This window comes from Maylandia zebra, linkage group LG10 (genome assembly GCF_041146795.1).
Source record: "Maylandia zebra isolate NMK-2024a linkage group LG10, Mzebra_GT3a, whole genome shotgun sequence".
Taxonomy (NCBI): Eukaryota; Metazoa; Chordata; class Actinopteri; order Cichliformes; family Cichlidae; genus Maylandia; species Maylandia zebra.
The window spans coordinates 306,122-332,585 of NC_135176.1; the positions used below are offsets into that span (position 1 = coordinate 306,122).

A 26,464-nucleotide genomic window follows, 5' to 3' on the forward strand; every position below is an offset into this window, starting at 1 on the left:
TTACTATGCAAACATGACAAGTGAAATCTCCCGCAGCTTAAACATGTGAGAGGTTGATCGCAGAGAATCGCTGAGCTTATGTGAGTGTGTGTGTAAAAGCAGCAGGATATATATTTTAGTTCTGCTGAGCCAAATAAGACAGGTCAGGGTGAAGAAGTGACAGCCAAAGAAAAGCTTACCGCAAAACGGAAAAGTTATGACAAATCAGACTATAAGGCAAAAAGAAAGTGCAGCTTTATGGTTTCATGGACAAAATAATTTCTGTGGCTGCAATATGACGAGCTAAATAACCAGGGCTGCACATAAGTGGTCCGCAGGTGCGCATTCGCTGTCAAAATAAAAAACACGCAAAAGGGTTAGGGTTAAATTTAAAAACTGTACTTTTGAGTTAAAATATATATTTATAATTTTAATAAATGACAAATTAAAAAGGCATGAACATTTTTTTTGTATCGAAAAAATATCGAACCGTGACACCAAAGTATCGAACCGAACCGTGAATTTTGTGTATCTATCGTTGCACCCCTAATATATATATGTGTATATATATATATATGTGTATATATATATATATATATATATATATATGTGTATATATATATATATATGTATATATATATATATATATATATATATATGTGTATATATATATATATATATATATATATATGTGTATATATATATATATATTTTAGTTATTAATCTTAAAATGAAAAAATCAATAAAATAGATTTATTTAAGCGATGTGTCCCTCAGTAATAGTCAGGTAACACAAAAACCTTTTGTTTATTAATATGATTCTCTTGAGGTTAATTTTCCTATTTTTTTTTTGTATTGAAATGGAGGGGTATAGTGACAAAAAAGAGGCCCACACCAAAAGTATTAAAACCAACATTTTCATGGATAAGCCTAACAAGGTAACCAAGAGATGAGAAACAAATTGGATGATAACTTATTGTGTTTAGTGTATTTTATAGCTGATTTAATTCACGGGTCAAAACCGACCCGTTAACATAAGAGATGATAACAGAAAGCTAACACAAGAGGAAAGTTAAAGGGACAGGAGTGCAGAGACTTTGTCCAACTCCAGGCCTCAAGGGCCGGTGTCCTGCAGGTTTTAGATCTCACCTTGGGTCAACACACCTGAATCACATGATTAGTTCGTTACCAGGCCTCTGGAGAACTTCAGGACATGTTGAGGAGCTAATTTAGCCATTTAAATCAGCTGTGTTGGTTCAACGACATGTCTAAAACCTGCAGGGACGCCAGCCTTCCAGGACTGGAGTTGCCCACCCTTGCCCTACGACATAACAATGAATGGATAAAGTTTTACAAACTCACACACTATAAATAAAAATCTCAAGTTTACACTTTGTAGAAGCCAAAGGTTTCAGCCTGTTCAGAGCTTTGGTTTCCACTGGATCATCTCCAAACTTTAAAGCAATATATTAGTCATTGGGGAACATAAGAACTTTCTTTGTTTGAGCTCTTTAAAACATGTTTCAATACACCATTTTACAACTTCACAGTAAAACAAGAAGATTAATACACTACACTAGATTTCTATGTTACCAAAGCTGACATGAGCATTAAACATCAGTGTTTTAGTTTAGCTCTTGGCCTTTGTGGGGAGTTGTGGTCTCTCTCTGTGCTTTTCAGGTGGGGTCTGTCGCTCTGATGCACATATTTTGGGAGACTCACGTTGGGTTATGTCGTAGGTTTTCAAAGTGTTTCGCAGATAGGACACAGCCATGGTGGAGATTTCCTGCTAAACCATAAATCCTGAGTAACTGAGTTTAACATAATTATGTTTTTTGGACTGACTGCATTTTAAACATGACGTCAAAATATCAGTTGTGTTGTGTCCCTGGGCAGAAACTGTTAGAGGGGGATTAAACATTCACACCAAACCATTTTCTCTGTGTGCTCTTATTTTTTAAAATTCTTTGAACCTTTTGCTCTTTGACTACTCTTCTGATGGCTCTGTCATTCCCTCAGGACTTGGCTGACACGACTAGTACACGAGCTTTACATTGAAGGCCCAGAGCACCAAGATTCATGTTTTTACAAACAGAAAAAAGTTAAAATAATAGCGAAAAAAATGAGCCACGCCTTCTTGCTGTTCTGTTTACAGTGAAGGCAGGTTTAGAAAGTCGGTTCCAAGCTTTTGAAATGTAGATAAACTTAGTGAAAGTCAGAAAAACATCAAAATAAGAGAGAAATGTACAGTATCTCCAAAAGTGGCACATATACAAGCCCTCTGTCTGTCTGCCCTCACTTACCATCACCTTCTCTGTCTGGGTAATGAAAGCCAGATGTATGTGCATGAGGCCTTCGTTCACCCTCCTCCCACGCTCTAACTGTGCCTCTGTTTCTCTCTCTGGGGTTTCCTCTGCAGGCTCTATGCCTCTCTGTCCCACCACCAACTAAGCAGGAAATACTCTCGGTTCTTGGCCAGAAGGGAGGGTTCTGTTTCTAACTACTACCAGATGGAGGAATGAAGGAATGGAGAAAAAGCTATAAACTGACTGTAGCATAGCACAAAAAAGCTGAAATCGACTGGTTTCTGACTCAGTGTTAAATATTTTCAAATGTGGCTGCAAGTTTTTCTTTTGCTGCTGTGTTGACATGTTTTCTCCTCTCCCCTTCAGTTAACTGAAACAGCTAAATCCTAAAGTCATAAAACAGCCCAGCCCATAGAAATCCCCCTTTGGTCACACACACACACACACACACACACACACACACACACACACACACACACACACACACACACACACACACACACACACAAATATCAGTTCAATTCAATTTTATTTATATAGCAGCCACCTAAAGGCACTTTGTTTGGTAAGGCAAAGAACATAAAATAATAACCACACCTTTTTTACTTTATTCCTGTCTTGATCACAAAATTGCTTTGAAGAGAGCAGCTGACCTTTGTTTGGTTACTCATAGGCACCAAAGATATTTGGCTAAGTTTGGGAAAAGAGCACGGTTTGATTTAACGTTACCAGAAAGCTCAGTTTTCCAGGGCAGCTGGGACTGATTGTCTGAGCAATCACCCCGTTTGAGTAGCCTGCTGGGACTGGAGACATGAGTGTGCTCAGTGCTGTGGTGTTGTAAACATTGTGAATAAATGGACACTCACCCTGCAAAGCTGCCTGTGTGTGTGCTGAGTCATTGTCACAATAGAAGCATTTATTATTTCATTTTTATGGTGATTGATTTCAAATAATCTGCTATTTTTAAATCCCTTGTCCAACTTATTGCATCCTTAATTTTGTAAAGTTGACATTACACACTTGAAAGAGAATATTAAGCCTTAGATATCAGAGACATCAGAGTCACACAGTGGTTGAAGATAGCAACAAAACTTAATGTTAAAAATTATTGTAAATGTGTAAAATGATAAACAGGCAATAAAGACAGAGTCACTGGTCTACTATCAGTCTGCCATCTCTCTGTGACTGAACTGGGGTCAAGTTATTTGCCAAATACATTTAAATACGATTGGCAATGACTTTATTTAAATGCTGCAGTCGTTCTACTAGCCTGTGCTCATCTACATACCTATAAATGAATGACTTACTTTCATACGACATACTAAACAATGCAAATATATTAAATAAAACAAATTAATATTAATGTACTTAAGCTCTGCTCATAAGTGCTTTTGATTTACACATAGCACCATTTTGGGTGAGTAAAAGTAGGCACATTCAGACAGCAAGCTCACCAAAACCTTTGAAACTTGGTTTCTAGTGAAACCTTGTTGGTATGTTGTGCCTTAACCCTTGTGTGGTGTTCGTATTTTTGTTACTCAGCCAGTGTTCATGGGTCTGGTGGACCCGCTAGAGTTTTGGCTTTCCAAATTAACACTATCAAACAATTTTATGTTAAATTACTCAACAGATGTTTACTTCATCCCAATTACAAGACATATGAACAGGAAACATGGTTAATTTTTTCCCTTTACCTTTGTTAGATCACATTTATGAATTAATGTGCTTCTCGTTTTTCTTTTATATAAAATGTTATAAATAAATCAGTTATAATCAAGTGGAGTGAGTGGAAAGACACAACACATTTACACGTGAAAAAATAATTAATTGTTTAATTTTTCTTTTGAAAAAAACTGAACACGGGTCTCACAGACCCGAACACCATACAAGGGTTAAGAGGAGTAGTGTTGTGAAATGAATTTCACACTACAGACACAGTCTGTAGTGTTGTGATTTATACAACCAAGTCCCAAACAAAAGTCTTGGTCTAACATTAGGCCCCTTATCGTTTTCATTTGTGTCAGGGTAGTTCAAGTGAAGATATACATGGTTTGGAATATGATATACATGTGCATGCGTGACAGTGTTTCAGGACTTATCTGAACAAAGACAAGGACTTTTTTAGCGTGAGTCATCTATTTAAGACTTCTACTATCATGGAAAATGTCATTTCTACATCTTACTTTTGAAACAGAGATTGGAGATGCATAGAGTGACAGCCATTTCCTTCATTGCTTGTTGAGACTAAAACCCATTCATGTCCAAAATCAGTTCATTAGCATTTCCATGTAATATGTCATCACTGTACATAAACTCAAGGACTGCATCTCATGTTACTTCACTTTGGCATTCGTTTCACTTCATACAGTGGTCATTACTTTCAGTGAACCAGTACGGAAGCGCAAGATCTTCTTTTTAAGTGCATGTGAGGCCTTTATCTTGACAAAAGCCTTAGGCTGCAGAGGTGCTCCAGATGGAGCAAGTGTTGATGGGAGGGAAAGTCTTGGGGGTAATTGCTGTGGCCAAACCAGACCACCACTTTCATCTGAATCACTGGACAATGAGCTGGAATCTGGAGAGTCAGCCTCACTCATGCTCGACTCAGACTCTACCTGACCTGCGTGAGAATAATCATCGGTGGCCTGACACAGTTGCGTTTGGTCCCTTTCCAACTGAAACTCCATGTGCTGATGATGGTGGAAATGGTGCGAGGTTGTGGGGTAAGCATATGATGCGTGTGTAGGACGGGGTTTACGTGTGCGCCTAAGACAGCAGTTTTGGTTGCTTTGCACAGGTATTGTCACAGGTGGCTGATCAGCTTCATCTTGGCTGAGCTCCAAAGTGGACAGCGAGCGCCTGTAGCTACCGCTACTTTGTTGCTGCTTTTTGCTTCTGGGTTGATTACCGCGGCTTCCCCTTCCAGCGTTCCCACTTCCACTACCATCCTTCTCGACTGTATTAAACTTGCGCTCTGGAAACCTTTGTAAGCTATTCTCTGACTGAGACCTGCACGCCTTCTTCCCTGGCTTTCTGCTGGCACCACCTCTGTCTTCATTTGATCGACATTTCTTTGGGCCTCCTCTGTACCTTGGGGGTTGGATATGAAAAGCCGTGGGTTGCTGCTCCTGATGATAGAGTCTTTCTGGAGAATATGCACATCGGTTGGATTTGGACACCCCAGGACCTTTGTGGTGGTTGGTGTGGTGATGTGCATAAGCTCGGTTGGAGGTCCGACAAGGCTGACCCGGAATATACTCGGCACTGACCAGATGATCTTCGGGAGAAGATGGTTGAGTAGACTTTGCTGCTGCTGCTGCTGCTGGAGGCGACTGGTACTTGGGGAGACGTTGGGATAAGTCAGGCTCAGTAGTGCTGGAGTCTGGTTGGACATCTTTACCATGTGGATAGTCAAGCAGCGTCATGGAGGCTTGCCTGGGTTTGGTATAAAGCCCCTTTTGCTGAAGATGATATGGGAGTGGGGGATCTTCAGTAGGCCCTATCCTAAGGTATTGCTCCTGATCTAGGTTAAGGCCAGCCTCTGAAGCAATTCCTTCTGACCACTGGGAGGGTGCAATGATCTCTTGAGCCAACTCCTGTTTTGGTAAATGTTGTTCATCCTTTTGGCATAAACTACTCTGCCTTACCACGTTAACAACTCGGGCATCATGTGCCAGGCTCGTACGAGGCTTTGAGGGCCGTGTGGGTAGAGTTCGTCGTTGAATCACTCCAAATATGTAAGTCTCAACCTTTTGGGTTTGTTGATAATCATACAGACTGGGGTCAACTTCTTTCAATTTCCCTAAAGCACCGGTAACGATGGCATGTCTTGTCAGGGTGGACATGTATGTTTTTTTTGTCTCTTTCTCACCACTCCCCTCGGGGGCTGAGAGGGAACATGAGGTCACGGGGTAGCAATTCATTTCAGAAGATCCATTTTCCTTGGCTACACGGGCTTTCCCTAACAAAAATAAAAAGCAGAGGTAATACATATGATCATTCTGATGTCAGTTCTCACTTTAATGAACATTTACCTGTAATTATGAATCTTGACCATTGCAGATAAAAATGAAAAACTATGGACCAGTGTGACACTTATAATTGATACACAAACAATACAGTAGTTTTCACTCAATAATCTATTAACCTTATTAGAGGAATAATATGCCTAGACTCTTCCATGTGCTTAAACTGCAAGGATTTAAAATAAAACGTCAGTGTGATAACCATTAAACATGTCTACACCAATGTTTTGTCTTTATTTTACAGCCATAAGCTAAATTTTCAGGTGTCAAGAAAGGCTAGGGTTAGACCTAGGATATGACACCTTTTATGTGCAGTAACTTGAAAAAGGCACCTTTCCACAAGAGTGGAATTATTAGAAAACCGATAAAACATCGGCTACTGTCTGTCGCTCTATGTTATAGATGTGAAACTGAACTGCTTATGAAAATATGATACAATTACAGTTCTAAGAAAAGTTGGCATGTATGTCAAATGTAAATTAAAAACAGAATCTTATAAATCTATAGTTTATTCATAATAGAAAATAGAAAAGAGGTCATTTTGAAGTTGATGGCAGCAACACTCGACAAATGGGACAGGGCCGTGTTCTCCTTTTAACAACAGTCCACCAGTTTCTAGGAATAAATTTCCTCATCACTATGGGGTTAAACTTATCTGAAAGGGCTCACAAATGTGTATGACATGATCCACAAACACAAGCTAAGATTTACAAATGCAATGATTTGTGAGTCATTTTGAATACTTGCAAACTTGTGCTTCAGTCCGATGACAAATACAAAACAATCTGAATGTATGTAAATCGATTTTACAAATCCATAAATAAAAACCTGAACAACTAGAGCTGTTCAACTTCACAAGCCTGGTCATTTTTTTTTCAAAATGCTTCCTGTGGATAGCTCGTCCTTCCTCCATCATACACACCAACAAATATATTGATCAATTATAGATTAATGCAGAGGTTCCCAAAGTGTGGGGCGCGCCCCCTAGGCGGGGCACAGCGCCATTGCAGGCGGGGGCACAGTATGAAAAGAAAAAAACAAAACAAAGAAAGAATGTTTGGACACTGCTAGCGTAATGGACAGGTTTTTGACGGGGCTCCCACACAAACGCAAAGCAGGAGATGAAGCATCGCCAAATTTGTTTACAAACAACTTCCTTCCAAGCCAAAGACTAGAAAATATGGTGAAGCATATCTTCCCTTTGGCTTCACCTGCACAAGTGCCGAGGTACAGTGGGGCAAAAAAGTATTTAGTCAGCCACCGATTGTGCAAGTTCCCCCACTTAAAATGATGACAGAGGTCAGTAATTTGCACCAGAGGTACACTTCAACTGTGAGAGACAGAATGTGAAAAAAAAAATCCATGAATCCACATGGTAGGATTTGTAAAGAATTTATTCGTAAATCAGGGTGGAAAATAAGTATTTGGTCAATAACAAAAATACAACTCAATACTTTGTAACATAACCTTTGTTGGCAATAACAGAGGTCAAACGTTTACTATAGGTCTTTACCAGGTTTGCACACACAGTAGCTGGTATTTTGGCCCATTCCTCCATGCAGATCTTCTCGAGAGCAGTGATGTTTTGGGGCTGTCGCCGAGCAACACGGACTTTCAACTCCCGCCACAGATTTTCTATGGGGTTGAGGTCTGGAGACTGGCTAGGCCACTCCAGGACTTTCAAATGCTTCTTACGGAGCCACTCCTTTGTTGCCCGAGCGGTGTGTTTTGGATCATTGTCATGTTGGAAGACCCAGCCTCGTTTCATCTTCAAAGTTCTCACTGATGGAAGGAGGTTTTGGCTCAAAATCTCACGATACATGGCCCCATTCATTCTGTCCTTAACACGGATCAGTCGTCCTGTCCCCTTGGCAGAAAAACAGCCCCATAGCATGATGTTTCCACCCCCATGCTTCACAGTAGGTATGGTGTTCTTGGGATGCAACTCAGTATTCTTCTTCCTCCAAACACGACGAGTTGAGTTTATACCAAAAAGTTCTACTTTGGTTTCATCTGACCACATGACATTCTCCCAATCCTCTGCTGTATCATCCATGTGCTCTCTGGCAAACTTCAGACGGGCCTGGACGTGCACTGGCTTCAGCAGCGGAACACGTCTGGCACTGCGGGATTTGATTCCCTGCCGTTGTAGTGTGTTACTGATGGTGACCTTTGTTACTTTGGTCCCAGCTCTCTGCAGGTCATTCACCAGGTCCCCCCGTGTGGTTCTGGGATCTTTGCTCACCGTTCTCATGATCATTTTGACCCCACGGGATGAGATCTTGCGTGGAGCCCCAGATCGAGGGAGATTCTCAGTGGTCTTGTATGTCTTCCATTTTCTGATGATTGCTCCCACAGTTGATTTTTTCACACCAAGCTGCTTGCCTATTGTAGATTCACTCTTCCCAGTCTGGTGCAGGTCTACAATACTTTTCCTGGTGTCCTTCGAAAGCTCTTTGGTCTTGGCCATGGCGGCGTTTGGAGTCTGACTGTTTGAGGCTGTGGACAGGTGTCTTTTATACAGATGATGAGTTCAAACAGGTGCCATTCATACAGGTAACGAGTGGGGGACAGAAAAGCTTCTTACAGAAGACGTTACAGGTCTGTGAGAGCCAGAGATTTTCCTTGTTTGAGGTGACCAAATACTTATTTTCCACCCTGATTTACGAATAAATTCTTTACAAATCCTACCATGTGAATTCATGGATTTTTTTTCACATTCTGTCTCTCACAGTTGAAGTGTACCTCTGGTGCAAATTACTGACCTCTGTCATCATTTTAAGTGGGGGAACTTGCACAATCGGTGGCTGACTAAATACTTTTTTGCCCCACTGTAGGTCTCTGCCACAGAATTAGTTTTTCCTGCGTCGGGAGCAGCGCTGGGCTCTCAAACTCACGGACAAACAGTACCCCACATTTTTAGTTCACAAACACTTTTTGTAATGACTAACTACACCTGACATTTTGGAGATGTTAGCTCTGTATACAGTAAAGTTACAGTGGGATACAAATAACATCAGGCTGATCCTGCCATAATTTGTTTCCCCGGTTCAAATCACAGACAAACAGGATCCCACAGCTGTTTATGTTTTTGAAACCATTTTGCACAGAGAGGCATTTTTGAAAAATGTATTAATAGAAATGTTGAATATTATTACACAGGAAAAAACAACTACACGTAAAATAATCACACCGTGACGCCTCTGCTTTTGTAAATGGAAGGACAGTAACTGCGTGTGTGTATGTAAGCCTGTAAAACCTGCAGATAGTCAGATTAACAATAACAGTATTTTGGCTCTATCTGCCATTGTAGAAATTCATCTCATGTAAACAATAAGATTGCTCTTGTAAAACAAAGGGGGGCTTAACCAAAAAAGTTTGGGAATCACTGGTAAATGTATGTAATTGTGTCCCTGCATAGGAGAACACAGCATGACTGCACATCCCTGTGGCTTATCTTTGTCAAGTAAATGAAGTGAATGCATGCTAGCTTTCTGTAAGCACTATGAATATACAGTGGCTTGCAAAAGTATTCAGCCCCCTTGAACTTTCCCACATTTTGTCACATTACAGCCACAAACATGAATCAATGTTATTGGAATTCCACGTGAAAGACCAACACAAAGTGGTGCACACGTGAGAAGTGGAACGAAAATCAGACATGATTCCAAACATTTGTTACAAATAAATAACTGCAAAGTGGGGTGTGCGTAATTATTCAGCCCCCTTTGGTCTGAGTGCAGTCAGTTGCACATAGACGTTGCCTGATGAGTGCTAATGACTAAACAGAGTGCACCTGTGTGTAATCTAATGTCAGTACAAATACAGCTGCTCTGTGACGGCCTCAGAGGTTGTCTAAGAGAATATTGGGAGCAACAACACCATGAAGTCCAAAGAACACAGCAGACAGGTCAGAGATAAAGTTATTGGCTACAAAAAGATTTCCCAAGCCTTGAACATCCACGGAGCACTGTTCAAGCCATCATTCAGAAATGGAAGGAGTATGGCACAACTGTAAACCTACCAAGACAAGGCCGTCCACCTAAACTCACAGGCCGAACAAGGAGAGCGCTGATCAGAAATGCAGCCAAGAGGCCCATGGTGACTCTGGACGAGCTGCAGAGATCTACAGCTCAGGTGGGGGAATCTGTCCACAGGACAACTATTAGTCGTGCACTGCACAAAGTTGTCCTTTATGGAAGAGTGGCAAGAAGAAAGCCATTGTTAACAGAAAACCATAAGAAGTCCAGTTTGCAGTTTGCCACAAGCCATGTGGGGGACACAGCAAACATGTGGAGGAAGCTGCTCTGGTCAGATGAGACCAAAATGGAACTTTTTGGCCAAAATGCAAAACGCTATGTGTGGAAAACTAACACTGCACATCACTCTGAACACACCATCCCCACTGTCAGATATGGTGGTGGCAGCATCATGCTCTGGGGGGGCTTCTCTTCAGCAGGGACAGGGAAGCTGGTCAGAGTTGATGGGAAGATGGATGGAGCCAAATACAGGGCAGTCTTGGAAGAAAACCTGTTGGAGTCTGCAAAAGACTTGAGACTGGGGCGGAGCTTCAGCTTCCAGCAGGACAACGACCCTAAACATAAAGCCAGGGCAACAATGGGATGGTTTAAAACAAAACATATCCATGTGTTAGACTGGCCCAGTCAAAGTCCAGATCTAAATCCAATCCAGAATCTGTGGCAAGACCTGAAAACTGCTGTTCACAAACGCTGTGCATCTAATCTGACTGAGCTGGAGCTGTTTTGCAAAGAAGAATGAGCAAAGATTTCAGTCTGTAGATGTGCAAAGCTGGTAGAGACAGACCCTAAAAGACTGGCAGCTGGAACTGCAGCAAAAGGTGGTTCTACAAAGTATCGACTCAGGGGGCTGAATAATTACGCACACCCCACTTTGCAGTTATTTATTTGTAAAAAATGTTTGGAATCATGTCTGATTTTCGTTCCACTTCTCACGTGTGCACCACTTTGTGTTGGTCTTAACATTGATTCATGTTTGTGGCTGTAATGTGACAAAATGTGGGAAAGTTCAAGGGGGCCGAATACCCTTGCAAGCAACTGTAGGTATGATCCAGCTAACTGTAGCTGAACTTTACTACTGTTTAGACTTAATCAGTTTTGCTTATTCCACTGCACTGTACTGAAACAACAAGCAAAAAAACCCAAACACAATGAATGTGGCATATGTAATTCTAAAATTTGTCAATTTTTGTTTACTACAAATCTTTCTCCTACACAGCAAAATCTCCAGTACTGATTTTCAAACACTGGAATATTTCTAACATTTTGAGTTATGTTCCAGTGTTAGAAAATCAACACTGCTCAGTGTTAGTCATTGTTAATCTTCAAAACTGACTAGGTTACTTTTAAAAATATAACACTATCAAAAGTGTTCATTTAACACTCAGAGGAGTGGACTCATATAGACACTCTCTAGTGTCACTTTAAGAATAACAAAAATCACACAGCAAAATCTCCAGTTTTAAAGACTAAAATGGAGTGAAATCACCTGTTTAAAGCTGAGGTGTGTCAAATGATCATTTACCATATCGTCCATTTCTTCTGACAGTGGCACCCAAGATGGCTGAAATAATTTGGGTTGTATTATGCATCAGTTCAAAGCACTAATTAGTGTTTACTGGCTAATACAGTGCAGTGGGAAGCAAAGGATGTTACAAGGTGGCAGCCAGGGAAACACTCTGAAGGTCAACATGAATATGAAAATGGGCTCTTCCTGTGTGTTTTACTAGTTTACTAGTAATTAAGACACATTTTAAGAGTTGTACTACATGTTTAAATTGGGAAATAAAGTCATTTTTATACATATGTGTATACATTTTCCTTATGAATTAAATTTTACTTTTTCAGGGTTTTACTCAGTCATATCTCCTCCACCGACGAAATCAGGTAGTTTTTTCTGAAAAATATTATTTCCTGACCCTGCCATTTGTCCAAAACGCCTGCAAACCTGTTGATGTCAATTTGTTTTGTGATACGGTGACCCCGTTCAGTCCTTCTGAACTGAGTCGTTAATGGGTCTCTCTCTCTGTGTGTGTGTGTGTGTGTGTGTGTGTGTTGTTTTTTGTTCATTTAGCAAGACTATATCTGTATAAAAGGCCCCAAGTTCAAAGGATAATTCTATTTGAGTTCTTATACAGGTGTTTGTAAGTTTATATACTGTTCATTTAATGTTTAACCTTCTGTTAGTTTGAGCCAGCCCACCGTCTGGTGACGTCATCCAGTTAGTAAGGTGGCCAGTTTAGTGTCGGACGAGAGGTGGATTTGTCGATGGGATGTGATGTGTGCGTGAATAATAACAAACCACACACGCACACCCGTGTTTAGAGCCACAGGAACTGAGTCGTGAGAATAAAGTGCCTCAAACCAAACCTCAAGCTGTTTCTTCTGTACTCTGGGACAATTTGGCCTTCAGTGGTGTTCTGGCCGACACACCAGGGTGACCATAGTGCTAAAGAAGGAATCAGTGCCATAATGCTGTGTATTTCTGATACCTCCACTACAATATCTGTTTTTGGCTTAGTTGAAGAGGATGGTGTGAGATTATAGCATATTCTTAGATTGCTATTGATATTACTGATTATGCTTTTGCACACTAGTAATTCTCTTCGCATCTATTTTCCAGTCATGGTTGTGAGTCTACTAGTCTCATGCATATAACAAACGAAGACCTGTAAAATCATTCTGTCTTCGTTAAAAGTAAACTGTGGTACTTACACAGATTAGGCCTAATGACCAGCTGCCAATTATGTTGTGTTGGTCCCCGTGTTGCTGCCAAAACAGCAAACATCTGTGATGCACTGTGATTCTGACACCTTTCTATCAGAACCAGCATGAACTTTTTTCTGCAATGTGAGCTACTCTGTTGTGTGTTGGATCAAAGCACACGGCCCAGCCACTGTTCCCCACATGCATCAATGAGCCTTGGCTGTCGCTGTCACTGGATCACCACTATTACTGTTACTGAGGTGTCAGTACTGGTAAACAGTCCCACAAGAGCTGCAGTTTTGGAGATGCTTATTGGAAAAACTGACCTTTAAGTGTTTGAAGGGCGGAGCCCAAAGGAAGCGGGGTATTAATGTGATTGGTCACTTGATGGACCAGTGTACCTCAGTTTGTGGCAGTAACATTGAGCTCTGTTAGAAACCATATTTCTTTACATTTTGGAAAATGAAGTTAGCCAAATTAACTGTCAACACGTATTGTTTTCTGTGTAGCAGTGGAAACGCTGACAGCTGTTACTGGATTACTTTAATGGTAAACTAGAGGTTTTTCTTTGTTTGGGCACTGCTGTCCGAAAAGTCTAAATTCAGTTGATTGGTGCGTGCAGGATTCAGCTTCAAGAGCAGGGAGTTACTGCAGGAGTGTGCATCTGTTGCAGTGTTCACAAAGCAGACACTGTCGCATGCAACATGGCTTGTTTGCACGCGTAGCTGTTGAGCTCTACACTTGTTGAATTAGCACAATGTGCTGTTGATTTCTTTCCCGTGTGGAACTTTTGACATTAATAGAATTTCATGCTCCCATGATAAATCTAAATTACTCACAAATGCATGCTTTTGTGAGTAATCTACACACAAATACAAAGTAATTCAAACACATGGAAAAATGTAGCCTTAATTCCATAATGCCCCAGTTTGAATTTGACCTGTGACCCTTTGCTGCATGTCTTTCCCGCCCTCTCTTTTCTGTCTATTCTTCACTCCTAAACTGTCAATAAATGAAAATAAATAAATGATTTTAAAACTTACACAAATGATTGTATTTTTCAATCTTAGTTTCCAGTTCTGGATCATATAATAGAGATTTGTGAGCCTTTCAATGTAATAATGTATACTTTATTGATCCCCTTTATTGGGGAAATTCACTCAGTGAAGCAGTGGGCAGCTATTGGGCGCCCGGTGAGCAGTGTGTAGGGACGGTACCTTACTCAGGGGTACCTCAGGGTAGCTGTTCAGTGGATTCGAACCATGGGGCCACCACTCTACCTACTGAGCTATCCCTGCCCTGAATTTTACCTGAAATGAGTTGGCTGGCATCCAGATCAGTGGAATCTGATGATTTGACTTCACAATCCACCTTCAGCTCTGCCACCTGCTCTTCTAAAGATGTGCTTAAACCCCAGGGAGTAAACTGCAGACTGCTCTGTAATACACACAGAAAGAAATTCAAATTGTCAAAAAAATCATCAAAGACTGAACATTCATTCCAATGCTGTGTGCTTCTATTTGTGTTCACATTTTATGTCACATTTTCTTCCCATACAGAAGCTACTCATCGCCGTGGTGTATATTAAATGTAACAGTGGCTTTGGCATTCATGGCTTTGGGCTGCCACAGCAGCTCTACATGTTTACTTTGCTAGTTTTACGCTGAACACCCTTCTTGATGCAACCCCCAAGCAACGTTCCCTGTAATGTTTCACGTGTCTGAACACACAAACTCCCTGAGCGTCCCTTGGACCACTGTGAGCAACAGCAGACGTGTGCACTGTGGTCACGCCAGCATCCAAGTTACATGTTTATTAAAATAATCAAATTACAGCGTTTATGTTAGACTACTTTTAATTAACCGATTTAGCCCACTTACAATGAAAATTTAAATAAATCTTGTTCATGACCTGTGCAGCATGTTAACACTATTGGAAGGAAAAATAACTTGAACTTCAATTTTGAAAACACAACTCTTTTTTTTTTTTTTTTTTTTTTTTTTTATAAAGCTCTGACTTGTATTATGAGTCTGAGGTCTGGGAGAGAGTCTGTAACTCTGTCTGCAAAATACAGTAAATATATATTTATAATGACCAATGTTGGGCAATTAATTATATAGTTACTTCTTCAAAAAAGTAACTGAGTTATGCAAACAAAGTTTTGCAGCTTTTACCTAAAAATGCAGCCAAGGCGTTTTTAAAATAAACATTTCAAACTATTTACAGAACAATCAGCTGTTCTGCATCAAATCTGATGCCACACAAATTATTTGTGCCGCTCCAAAAAATAATTTCTGTCCACAATGAGATGAAGGAGAACAACAGCCTGATACCTGCAGGCCTGAGAGCAGCAGATGTGTCACTGCTGTAACACCTGTAACACTCAGCAGGCGCCTCATTGTTCTGACACACACAACACAACTATTGACTACACTACACACTAACTACACAAGATTTGCGCTAAATGTCGTAAATCTCTCAAAACACGCCGTCACTCCTAAAACTTCCCCTTCCTAAACAACTAAATGCCATGTTGCCATATCATTTTTTGATTGGTCGACATGGTGCATTTTTCCACCAATAGGAAAGGCTGGGGGAGGGGGGCTGTTTTGCTCACAGGCTTTCGAGCGTTTTCCTTATAAAACGCTGTTTTTACCGTTTCTTCCTGCAGTAAATAAAAACAACGACAGTATTCAGGAAGAAAAACAAACACTGCAGATATTTTTATCATAACTCTGGTTTTACGTGGCCGATCAACACAATTTAAAAACTGGTATAAAGTCCACACTTTGTCCGTCAGTTGTTCCGTCTGTCCTGCTCACATCTCCAATGGTTGTACACGTTGTCATTAACGTGGCTTCACTCCACATCAGCCGCTTTGCTAAAACACCGGTGTCGCACATAAGGACGCTGTCCTTAGCCTGTCAACCACGTTGATCAGCTGCGTATATACGAATGTGAATCGCATCATTGGCTGGACTGTGGGATAAGGTGGCATCGTTCTAATCCCATACGGGAGCAGCCAGTCACTGACTAACACTGCAGAACAGAATTGTTAAAGTTTTTGTTTTCATTTCAATTCAGGTTAGATTTTTTTTTTTTTTTTTTTTTTTTTGTGCGCAACGCAGATTTTCTGTGTGCAGAGAGCAAGCCAGCAGTGCGCAGCTTAGAGGGAACATTGCCCCCAAGGGACCCTATAATCATTAATAATATAAGTAAATGTAATAATTTAATAATTTGTTGAAGTTGACATCATACATACTTTTAAATGAAGTCATAGGAATCTCTTGGAATCTCATACAACTACTCCCTAACTGCACAACTGTGTGAACAGATGCAAAAATACTTTCTAGTTGTTCCCGGGATGAGAGTAGGTAGAAACAGACAGAGCAGTGACCTAGACATTAACAGACAGCTACACCCACAAACACTTACTATCACAATTAAACTACGTCATGTACATTAACAGGTACCTTATAGCTTAAGAAGTGAACATGCAGTTCACTTGTTCAGCTATAAGAAACATGGTTTATTCACAGGGAGTAAACATTTAGCCAGTATGCCACTGTAGGCCGCAAAATGCAATTTTTGAATTCTAAAGTTTATAGTTAATTTAGCTTTCACTATAAATAGAGGCCCTAATAATAATAATGCTGGCAGTAAACAGAGTCTTTCCTATTTTTGCAGTGCATTTATACCACCTGAGGCTGTCACCTTTGTTATAAACCCCAACATTTCAGGAGGACGTCCTGGTCCTTTGGATGTAAATTTCTCCACTTTTGTGTGGATTATTGCAAACATCTTGCCTGTTGTTGTTATCGGCTCTGTAGTGTTTAGCAGATTTGAATGTGTCCCCCTACCTTAAGAAAACTGTCCTTCCCATATTGTTCTGGTGGTTTATTGAGGGAGGAACACAATCAGCCCTTGTATTCAGTTAATCATAAACAGAAATCTAGTTTCTGGTTTGGTAATTTCTTATTTTAGACAAGCATTGGTGCGTCCTCTGAATACAAAAAGTCATCTCAGTAGATTAAAATTTTCACCCAATCTTTAATCTCCCTTTTATTTCAAATAAAGTGGTTCTTTGTCAGCTCCTGTTCTTACCAGACATTTGTGGGATTATTGAGGTATTGCAAGTTTGTTTGAAGGATTTTCACAGCAAATAATCTGTTCTTAGGTTAGTTTTTAATGACTCGTTTATTTTAATTCTTTTTTCATCTTTTGGTTTCAAAAGATGAACGTCTGGTGTCCTGGTGCAGCCACAACAACCTGGTGCTGAATGCCCAGAAGACAGTGGAGATTATTGTGGACTTCAGGAAGCACACAGCTCCACTCCCCCCCCCATCATCCTGACTGACACCCCCATCACCTCTGTGGACTCATTCCGCTTCCTGGGTACCACCATCACCCAGGACCTGAAGTGGGAGCCCACCATCACCTCCGTCATCAAGAAAGCCCAGCAGAGGATGTACTTCCTGAGGCAGCTGAAGAAATTCAACCTGCCAACACGGACGATGATGCAGTTCTACACTGCAATCATCGAGTCCATCCTCACCTCCTCCATCACTGTGTGGTACGCTGGAGCCACTGTCAGGGACAAACAGAGACTGCAGCGTGTTGTGCGCTCTCCTGAGAAGGTGATTGGCTGCAGACTCCCATCTCTGCAGGACCTGTACACCTCCAGGACACTGGGGCATGCAGCTCGGATCTCAGCTGACCCTTCTCACCCTGGACACAGTCTGTTTGACCTGCTCCCCTCAGGCAGGAGGCTCCGGTCCATTCGCACCAGAACCTCTCGCCACAAGAACAGTTTCTTCCCCTCTGCTGTCGGACACATGAACAATAACCATATGAATGTTCCCGCCACTAACACATGACCCTACGCTGTGTCAACTGCATCATTCCATGTTTGGCACTGATCACCACCTGCACTCATGTATATATCTTTCTACGTAGCACTTTTAATTCTTATTCTTACTTTTATTTTTCCATGTCTATTTAAGCGCAATTTATGACACTATGTTTGCACTGAAGCACCGCAGCAATTTCCTAATGTTGTAAACCTGCTCAACATTTGGCAATAAACCCCTTTCTGATTCTGATTCTGATTCTGATTCTGATTTGACACAGGTGACCACAGGATTCTCAATTGTTGCCTTGGTAACTTGCACTTGAGCATCTATTTCCACTGTTTTGCTGATGATTCCCAAATCTACCTGCCCCTGAAAGAAAATAATGACACTTCACTAAAACTATTGTGAAAATGTCTCAGTCACATTGAAGACTGGATGACCTTAAATTCTGTTAAACATTAACAGGAACAGGACTGAAGACATGACACTTCTCTTTCACGCCTTCAAATGCTCTAAAATGCCACTGCTCACCCTTTACTGGTCTCTCTGAATGGTTTTGGACTGATTTTAAGATTTTATTATATGTTTTTAAATCCCTTAATTTGTTTACTTCAGCAGATCTTGCTGATCTCTTAACTCCTTATATTCCTTAAAAGTCACAAAGACTCAAGCTAAGAGAAGGGGGGAAGGAACCACTTAACTGCTGACCATAATATTTAATTACAGAGATTGGAGCATGCTGTAGGTATCTAACAGACACCAGTTTGTTCATGTAAATGGAGAGTCCTCTTCACAAGCTGAGGTTAATTATGGAGTTCAGTGCTAGGGCAAATTCTGTTTACATTATACATGCTTCCCTTAGGCAGTATCATCAGAAGGAAGACAGAAGGTCCTTCAGCTGATCCAAAATGCTGCACCAAGAATACTATCAGGCACTAGAAAGAGAGAGCAGATTTCTCCTATACCGGCTTTTCTCTTAAATCCAGAATCAAATTTAAAATCCTGCTCATCATTTACAAGTCTTGAATGATCAAGCCCCAGCTTATAAGACCTTAAGACCTTATCTTAGTAAATTGGGACCGTATCACCCCATTAGAGCACTTCACTCACATACCCTAGCAACTTGCTGTTGCTAGGGTATTGAAAAGTAGAATGAGAGGCAGAGACTTCTGCTCCCAGTTCAGGTTCAGAGACAGAAACACTCTCTACCTGTAGGCTTAAAACTTCTTCTTCACTCATCTATTTTCACTCACTACGTGTTTACAAACCACTCTGCATTTAATTATTTATTATTGATATCTTGCCAAATTTCTCCACAGTGATGTGAGGGACCGATAAAGTCATATAGAAAAGATTACTTTATGTTATTGCTGCTAAAAGTGGTTGGTTATCCTTAGTTTTTAGACATGAATGTGCTAACGATGTCTATCAACGTCCCCAGTCATTCAAGTCAAGAATGTGGAGAACTTAATGTTCTATAAATACACACTGCATAATTTGGGTTCTCTATTCTTAAAGTCAAAAAGAGACAGGGCAACAGGGACGCTGGGCGAAAAAGCATGACAAAACCTTATGTGTAAAAATTGGGTAGCACTTGTAATTTCTCACTAAAGTGATCTAAAAGGTTCAAATTCAAGCTAATTAATGTTTAAACCTGTGCTGTATGTGCAAAATATGGTTACTTGATTATGTTGCATGTGTTTATGGTGCGTTTGCATGAGGTTGTATGCACATGCACATACATGAGTACTACGAACAGCTGCTTTTCCCCATAGTCATGACTTTCATCAAATTTTAGTGAAAACTCAGAGGTCATGTGTAACGTTGGACCCAAGAAACATAAGCCGGAGCGAATATTACGACAGCAGAACTTTTATTTAATACTGTGGTTTTGTACTGGGACAGACACTCCCGCTCTGTCTCACTGCTGTCACGCCCGCTCTCCTCCTCCGACTGTCACTGCCAACATATAAAGAGAGACAATCACTGACAGATCCCCAGCACACCTGTTCACCCCGCCCCTGCGCCGCCCCGGGAGCTCACTGCGTCACCCCTCCTCTGCAGCTGGCCAGAGACCACACCCACGCCACATCATGATCTTGTGTTTTCAACTTACTAATTCTAACCCTAGATCTCACTGTGAAGACTGTCTCTTCCCAATGATATGGTATGAAAGCAAGCCCAGGGTTCATTAAATGAAACAGCTGGCAGTCTGCAAGGTGGAAAGGTATTCGGAAATTGGCAATTAAAATTTCATAAAAGAAAAATGTAAAGTGATCCATGTAAGACACAAAAACATAAAAGGATGTATAATAAAAATTTATAAAATATTAGGATGTGAATTAATTCTACTAATTCAGACACAGAAGGAACAGATGTGGACACGCCCTTGTGACCATGAGTAAAAGTAAATAGTTGATGGCAAATATATTTGCATTTACTTTGTGTCATAAGTGTGTTACGTTCCCCTAAAAGGGTCCAGGCAATGGGGGAAAGTAACAAAAAGTGTCCGGGTCGGAAAAAGGAGGCAGGGAGGCAAAAGGGTTAAATTAAAGAGTTTTATTAAAGTTTCTATTATTAACTCAACTAAAAGAGACGGACAAGCTGCTACCACCATTTAAAAAAAACAAACAAAACTCAGGCATCGGTCAGTAAACTGAAAAATAAGTTTAAAAAAGAGTTTAGTCACCAAACACTCCTCTCCGAAGAGCAGGAGTAAACAATCACCGAACACAGCTCACTAGCTGCACCGACCAAACACACACAGCTCACTAGCTGCAAACACCAACATGGCTCTCTGACACCAGAGCTCACCTTACTCTGGCCTTAAATACCTGTAATTGCTGATGGGAGACAGCTGTACAAAAGAAAAAGGTGTCACCTAAGGCAGGAGAGACGGTAGGACACGCCCACAAAGGCAACTTCAGGAGGAGGCCCTGCTAGGGTTGTAACAAGTGTCATGATAATGTTGTATGTAACAATCAGAATTATTGTCTGAAGGGCCAGAAAAATGCCATACTGGTTGCTATACTGATACACCTGATATCTCCAAAAGGTGATTCTGTTCATCTGGACGTAGCGTTTTGTGGGAGAAATGTTTCGTCATCATCCAGGTGACGTCTTCAGTCTCAGCTGACTACAGGTTTCAATCTTATAAACAGGACATTTGCATAATGACTGAAACCAGCCCTCTGAAGGAACAATGGGCTGGGAGGTCAGTTTATAATCATCAATATGTAAAGTCTCATGAACATTGATCAACAACCACTGATCAAAGTCCATGAGTCCCATTCACAGAGAGTTGAATGGCTGCAATCACAGCATGTAAGATGGTGACAGATGTACCCTTAGGCCCCTCCTCCATTCAGAGATGGTCTTTCCCTTTTCATGTAAATGGCCTCCTTGACTCCGCCCTCAAACCAGCGTTCCTCCCTGTCCAGGATGTTACATCCTCATCATTGAAAGAGTGTCCACTGGCCTGTAGGTGTAAATAGACTGCAGAGTCCTGGCCTGATGAGGTATATCTTCTGTGTTGTGCCGTCCTCTTAGCCAGAGGTTGTTTGGTTTCCCCGATGTATAAATCCTGCCAGTCCTCCTGCACTTAACAGCGTACACTATGTTACTCTGTTTGTGTCGGGGAACCCGATCCTTGGGGTGGACCAGTTTTTGGCGCAGCGTGTTTTGGGATTTAAAAGCCACAGAGACCCGGTGTTTAGAAAAAATGCGTCTCAGCTGCTCCGATACTCCTGACACGTACGGGATCACTACAGGTTTTCGCTTGGGCAGCGGTCGTCCTTCTCTCCTGGATCAGCTGGAGCTTTCTTTTAGCGCCTTCCCAGCTTTGACAAAAGTCCAGCTGGGATAACCACATTTACTCAGGGCCTTCTTGATGTTCTTCTGCCTCCCTGGCTGCTGTGTCAGTGGGGATGGTGTTCGCTCTGTGTTGTAGCGTCCTGATGACGCCCAGTTTGTACTCCAGTGGATGATGAGAGTCAAACCTTAAATACTGATCTGTATGTGCAGGTTTACGGTACACGTCAGCTTTTAGATGTCCCCCATTACAGATGGAAATCTCACAGTCTAAGAAGGCTAACCTGCCACCTGATAGTCATAGTTTATTAGATTTTTATTAGGATTTTTTTTTAGTTACTATCAAATTAAAACAGACAGGACTGGGTAGATGAAGGCGGAAGAACAAGGGAAGAGAAGTTGGATAGAAAGTTAACAGAAGGAGAGGGAGAGAAAAACAGAGGAGATGAGGGTTAGAGAGAGAAAATAATGAAAATGTGCTTCAAGACGTGCTGAGAAAAACAGGCAAAAAACAACACAGTAGGGAAGCCACAGCAACAACCAACTTATGCAAAAGTAACTGTAAATAATAGATATTAAACGTTACTGAGCCGTAGGGCTGCCGCAAACGATTATTTTGATAGTCGACTAGTCACCGATTATTTTTGCGATTAGTCGACTAATCAGATCATCATCCATTGGACGTAAAACTACAGCTTATTGCACCAGCAGCATCTGCTCTTATATAACTATCATTAGCTTACAGCTTTAAGTGTTTCAGGTCTGTGCTAACTAAAAATAAAGACAAGATGATAGTTTATTAAATTTTAATGACATTTGCAGATTGTTTCGGTGAAGTTTAATAAACTCCTTGCTATCTAAAATATAACAGGACACCGGAGTAAATTCTCCAGCATCTCACACTTCTGATAATCAGCTGTCTGCTTGACGTTTATTCAGCTGTGTAAAAACTATAACTTTAATCTCAGCCAAACCGATTTACTCAGGAACAAATAAAATACAAAAAAAGCCAAACAATAACATTTTAAGTTATCTAAGTGACTCATATATCATGTTTAACCTGAGTAGCGAAAGACGGCGGTGGGTTTGAAAATGATCTGCCGGGAGTCCGGTGTTCTCACGGCGCTAGTGAGCCTAGCCCCCGGCTCGCTATCGAGCTAGTGGGTAACAGACGTCTCCGAAAACGTTGGAGCGCTTTTGAAAATATGCGGTGTCCTGATAAACTGAGCAGATATTTGAGGTTTACACAGCTACATTCTTACCTGAAAATATGTTAAACGTTTATTTTGTGACCCAGAAAGAATAATAAGAGTAATATTAAAACTAAGTAGCTGCCGCCATTGTTGGAAACTGAGCTGGGCCGCGCTATGAATTCTGGGATAGATTGGGCCACGAAGTATACAGGACACCAACAACCACCAGCGGATGGGGGCACCCGCCACTGGCAGAGAGTGTGGGGAGAGGAAATAGGCCCCCACACCTGGAGGGTCCCTGAGATGTTCTGAGAGAGGTGGAGTTTAAGACCTGACCTGACACGCAGACACAAACATGGGTTCCCACCCTCATGCACACATATATTAATACTCACTCATTTGCCCAACATGGAGGCACACAGAAATGAATGTAGTACACACTCCCTAACATACTCCATACCCCCAGGTCTAGGCACCAGCACCCACTAAGGGGGATTCCACCGCCAGGTACAGGAGATGGTCCCTTTTACTCTGGGGTGGAGACAAGCCGACCATCCCTGCCCCACAGCAGCAGGGAAGCCCACCAGCCCAGGGATGGTCGGCTTGTCTCCACCCCTGCCCCACAGCAGCAGGGAAGCCCACCAGCCCAGACCCCAACCAGGCACGCAGCTCCTCCTCCTGGCCCCCTGGCCCAGACGGCAAATAGAGAACGGGGGTGTGAGAAGTCTCCACCCACTCATATGTGGTGTTGATGCATCCCAAATGCCCTATATGTATGTGTCTTGAGAGTGTAAGGTATGTGAGTGTGTAAGTTGTGCAATAAAACTGAGGCACAGGTGGCCAGAAGGAGACAGAGAAGGATTACCTCCCCTGCACCTCAGTGACAAACCTGCACTTCAAGCAGGTGAGGGAGCAAAGTACCCCCTATCTGAAGCCAGCTCCCCTGCTGACCCTCATAGGCACTCCCGTTCCCTGAAATCCACCAAGGGCAGGGATCCGGGCCCGCCCAGACTGTGGCCCACTGCAGTAGCACCACCAAGCCCACCGACTGCAGGCTTCAACTACAACTACAATAACAAAGGAGGAACATAACTATGACCCCCCACCACCAGTAGATGATGCAGCCGATCAAAGGAGCCCAGAGAGATTGATCTAATGCAACAGAGGCTCTATCAAGACTAATATGGTCTATCGAGTTTTCTCTTTATTGGTTAAAATTAGGATTACTTTTATTTTTCCAGGTTATGAGGATAGTCTTCTTTCTATAACTAATCTGTCAGATGGAATAAAGACTTTTCCTTCAAATATATGTTTCAAGTACTTAATTCCTTTAAAACTGCAGTCTGGGAATTAATCATATTATTGTTCTGTATTATGTCAGGGTTCTCCAAATGGGTGTACATTTGCATGGGATTAATGAAGACTGAAACATGTTGGCATGTTTTTCACAGGGATTGTGGCTATGTGTTGGAAATGTTATTTCTCACACACAAGCGGAAACTGCTCACTTGTTGCAGCACTTGCTTCTTCTGTAAGTTCCACACACCATTGACTTCATTACAGTAAAAATTCTGCTAGTAAGAGCTTACAGTACTTTTTACTTTGGTTTTTTTTTTTTCATATCTTTTCTCACTTTCATAATAAAAAGAACATTTCATTTTAATGCTGTATAGATAACTGGTATTGGGTCTGCCATGGCATGAAGTGTTTGATGAAAATTAAAGATAATTTTAAAATGAACATTTTGATTATTTATAAAATTCTAAGGTCTAATAAATAATATATGGCTTTCATTGATGTGGATGTTTCTCTACTCAAAGTGGAAGACTTGCTTTGACTGATTTATAGTCAACAGGACCTTAGTATTTTTTTAAGAATAACTTAAAAGACTTCATTATTTTCATTAAATTATTTTAATTTACTTGTAGACATTTTTGATGAGCTGCCTTAGATATTGTAGACATCCATCCATCTTCTTCTGCTTATTCGTGACCAGGTTGCAGGGGCAGCAGCCTAAGGAGACAAGCCCAGACCTCCCTCTGCCCTGGAACCTCCCCCAGCTTGTCCAGGGGAAAAACCAAGGAGTTCCAAAGCCAGCTGAGAGATATAATCTCTCCAGCGTGTCCTGGGTCTGCCCCAGGTGAGGTGAGATATGCCCAGAACACTTCACCCAGGAGGCATCCTTGTCAGATCCCCGAACCAACTGGCTCCTTTCAATGTGGAGGAGTAGTCAATCTACTTTGAGCATATCCCGGATGGCTGAACTCATCATATCTCTAAGGGAGATGCCACCCTTCAGAAAAAGCTAATTTCCGCAGTTTGTATCTGCAATCTCTCTTCTTTCGGTCACTACCCAAAGGTCTTGACCATAGGTGAGGGAAGGGACATATATCGACTGGTAAATCGAGAGCTTTGCTCAGCTCTCTCTTCACCATGACAGACTGGTACAGGGTCCACATCATTGCAACTGCAACACCAATCCATCTGTTGATCTCCCGCTCCCTTCTCCCCTCAGTCATGAACAAGACCCTGAAATACTTAACCTCCTCCACCTTCCTTAAGATGGCAACCACCACCCTAGTGTGCCAGTCCACAGATATTGCCCCTGAACTCCAAGCAACATTGTGCAGGCCTATCAATCAAGACAGGCCCTACAACATCCAGAGATTTCAGGAAGTCAGAGCAAACTTCATCCACCCCTGGGGCCCTGCAGCCAAGGGGTTTGCTTAACTGCCTCAATGGGTGGAGTGCATCTCCGCTGATACACTCCAACCACACTACACACAGTAGAGTGCCGCTTTCCCCACCTGAGTCGTGTGACTGTATGCCAGTCATGTGACAGTATTGAAGCCATCGCTTCAATGCACTCCCAAAGTCTTTTTCCATGGCCTCCCTGAACTCCTCCAACAGCTGAATTTTCAGCCTCTGCCCAAGCTGCGTTCTGCTTGGCCTGCCGGTACCCACAGCTGCCTCCGAAGTCCCACAGGCTAGCCAACCTGATAGGACTCCTTCAGCCTGATGGTTCCCTTCACCTCTGGTGTCCTCCATCTGGTCCAGGGGTTACCATTATGACAGGTACCAATCGCCTTGTGTTGGCAGCGCAGTGCAACAACTTTAGCAAGGAGGGGCTGAACATGGTCCATTCAGACTCACTGTCCCCAGTCTCCCTTGGAATGATATCAAAGCTCTGCCAGAGGTGGGAGTTGAAGATCTCGAGGACAGGGGCCTCTGCCATGCGTTCCAGGTCTACCCGCACTATACGTTTATGCACCCAAGGTCTATCCAGCATCCTTCCCTGCCACCTGATCCATCTCACCACTAGGTAGTGACGGCTCAGCCCTCTCTTCAGCCTAGTGTCCAAAACATACAGCCTTCTCCTCCCCTGGCCGCCAACAAACACAAACTGCCAGGCCACCAGGTGCTGGCTCTCAGGCACCCTCCCCAGGCCTGGTTCCCGGCAGGGACCCGGTAACCCTATTCCAGGCAGGGTAAAATCTTTCCTAGATTTTCTACTCACAGGGGATTTTGAAATAAAAACACTCCTTTTTTAAAAACAAC

At 41.9% G+C, this 26,464-nt stretch overlaps 1 protein-coding gene across 1 annotated transcript in view; it reads right to left on the minus strand.

Moving 5' to 3' along the window:
• Positions 1–771: 771 nt before the first annotated feature.
• Positions 772–26,464, minus strand: part of LOC101471273 (uncharacterized) — a 33,729-nt gene continuing 8,036 nt past the window's right edge. Inside the window, exons 2-3 of the mRNA XM_004574292.2 lie at positions 14,361–14,487; positions 772–6,243 (exon numbers count right to left, since the gene is read on the minus strand). Coding sequence (XP_004574349.1) covers positions 4,646–6,243; positions 14,361–14,487 — 1,725 coding nt within the window. The 3' untranslated portion in view covers positions 772–4,645. The remainder of the gene's footprint in view (positions 6,244–14,360; positions 14,488–26,464) is intronic.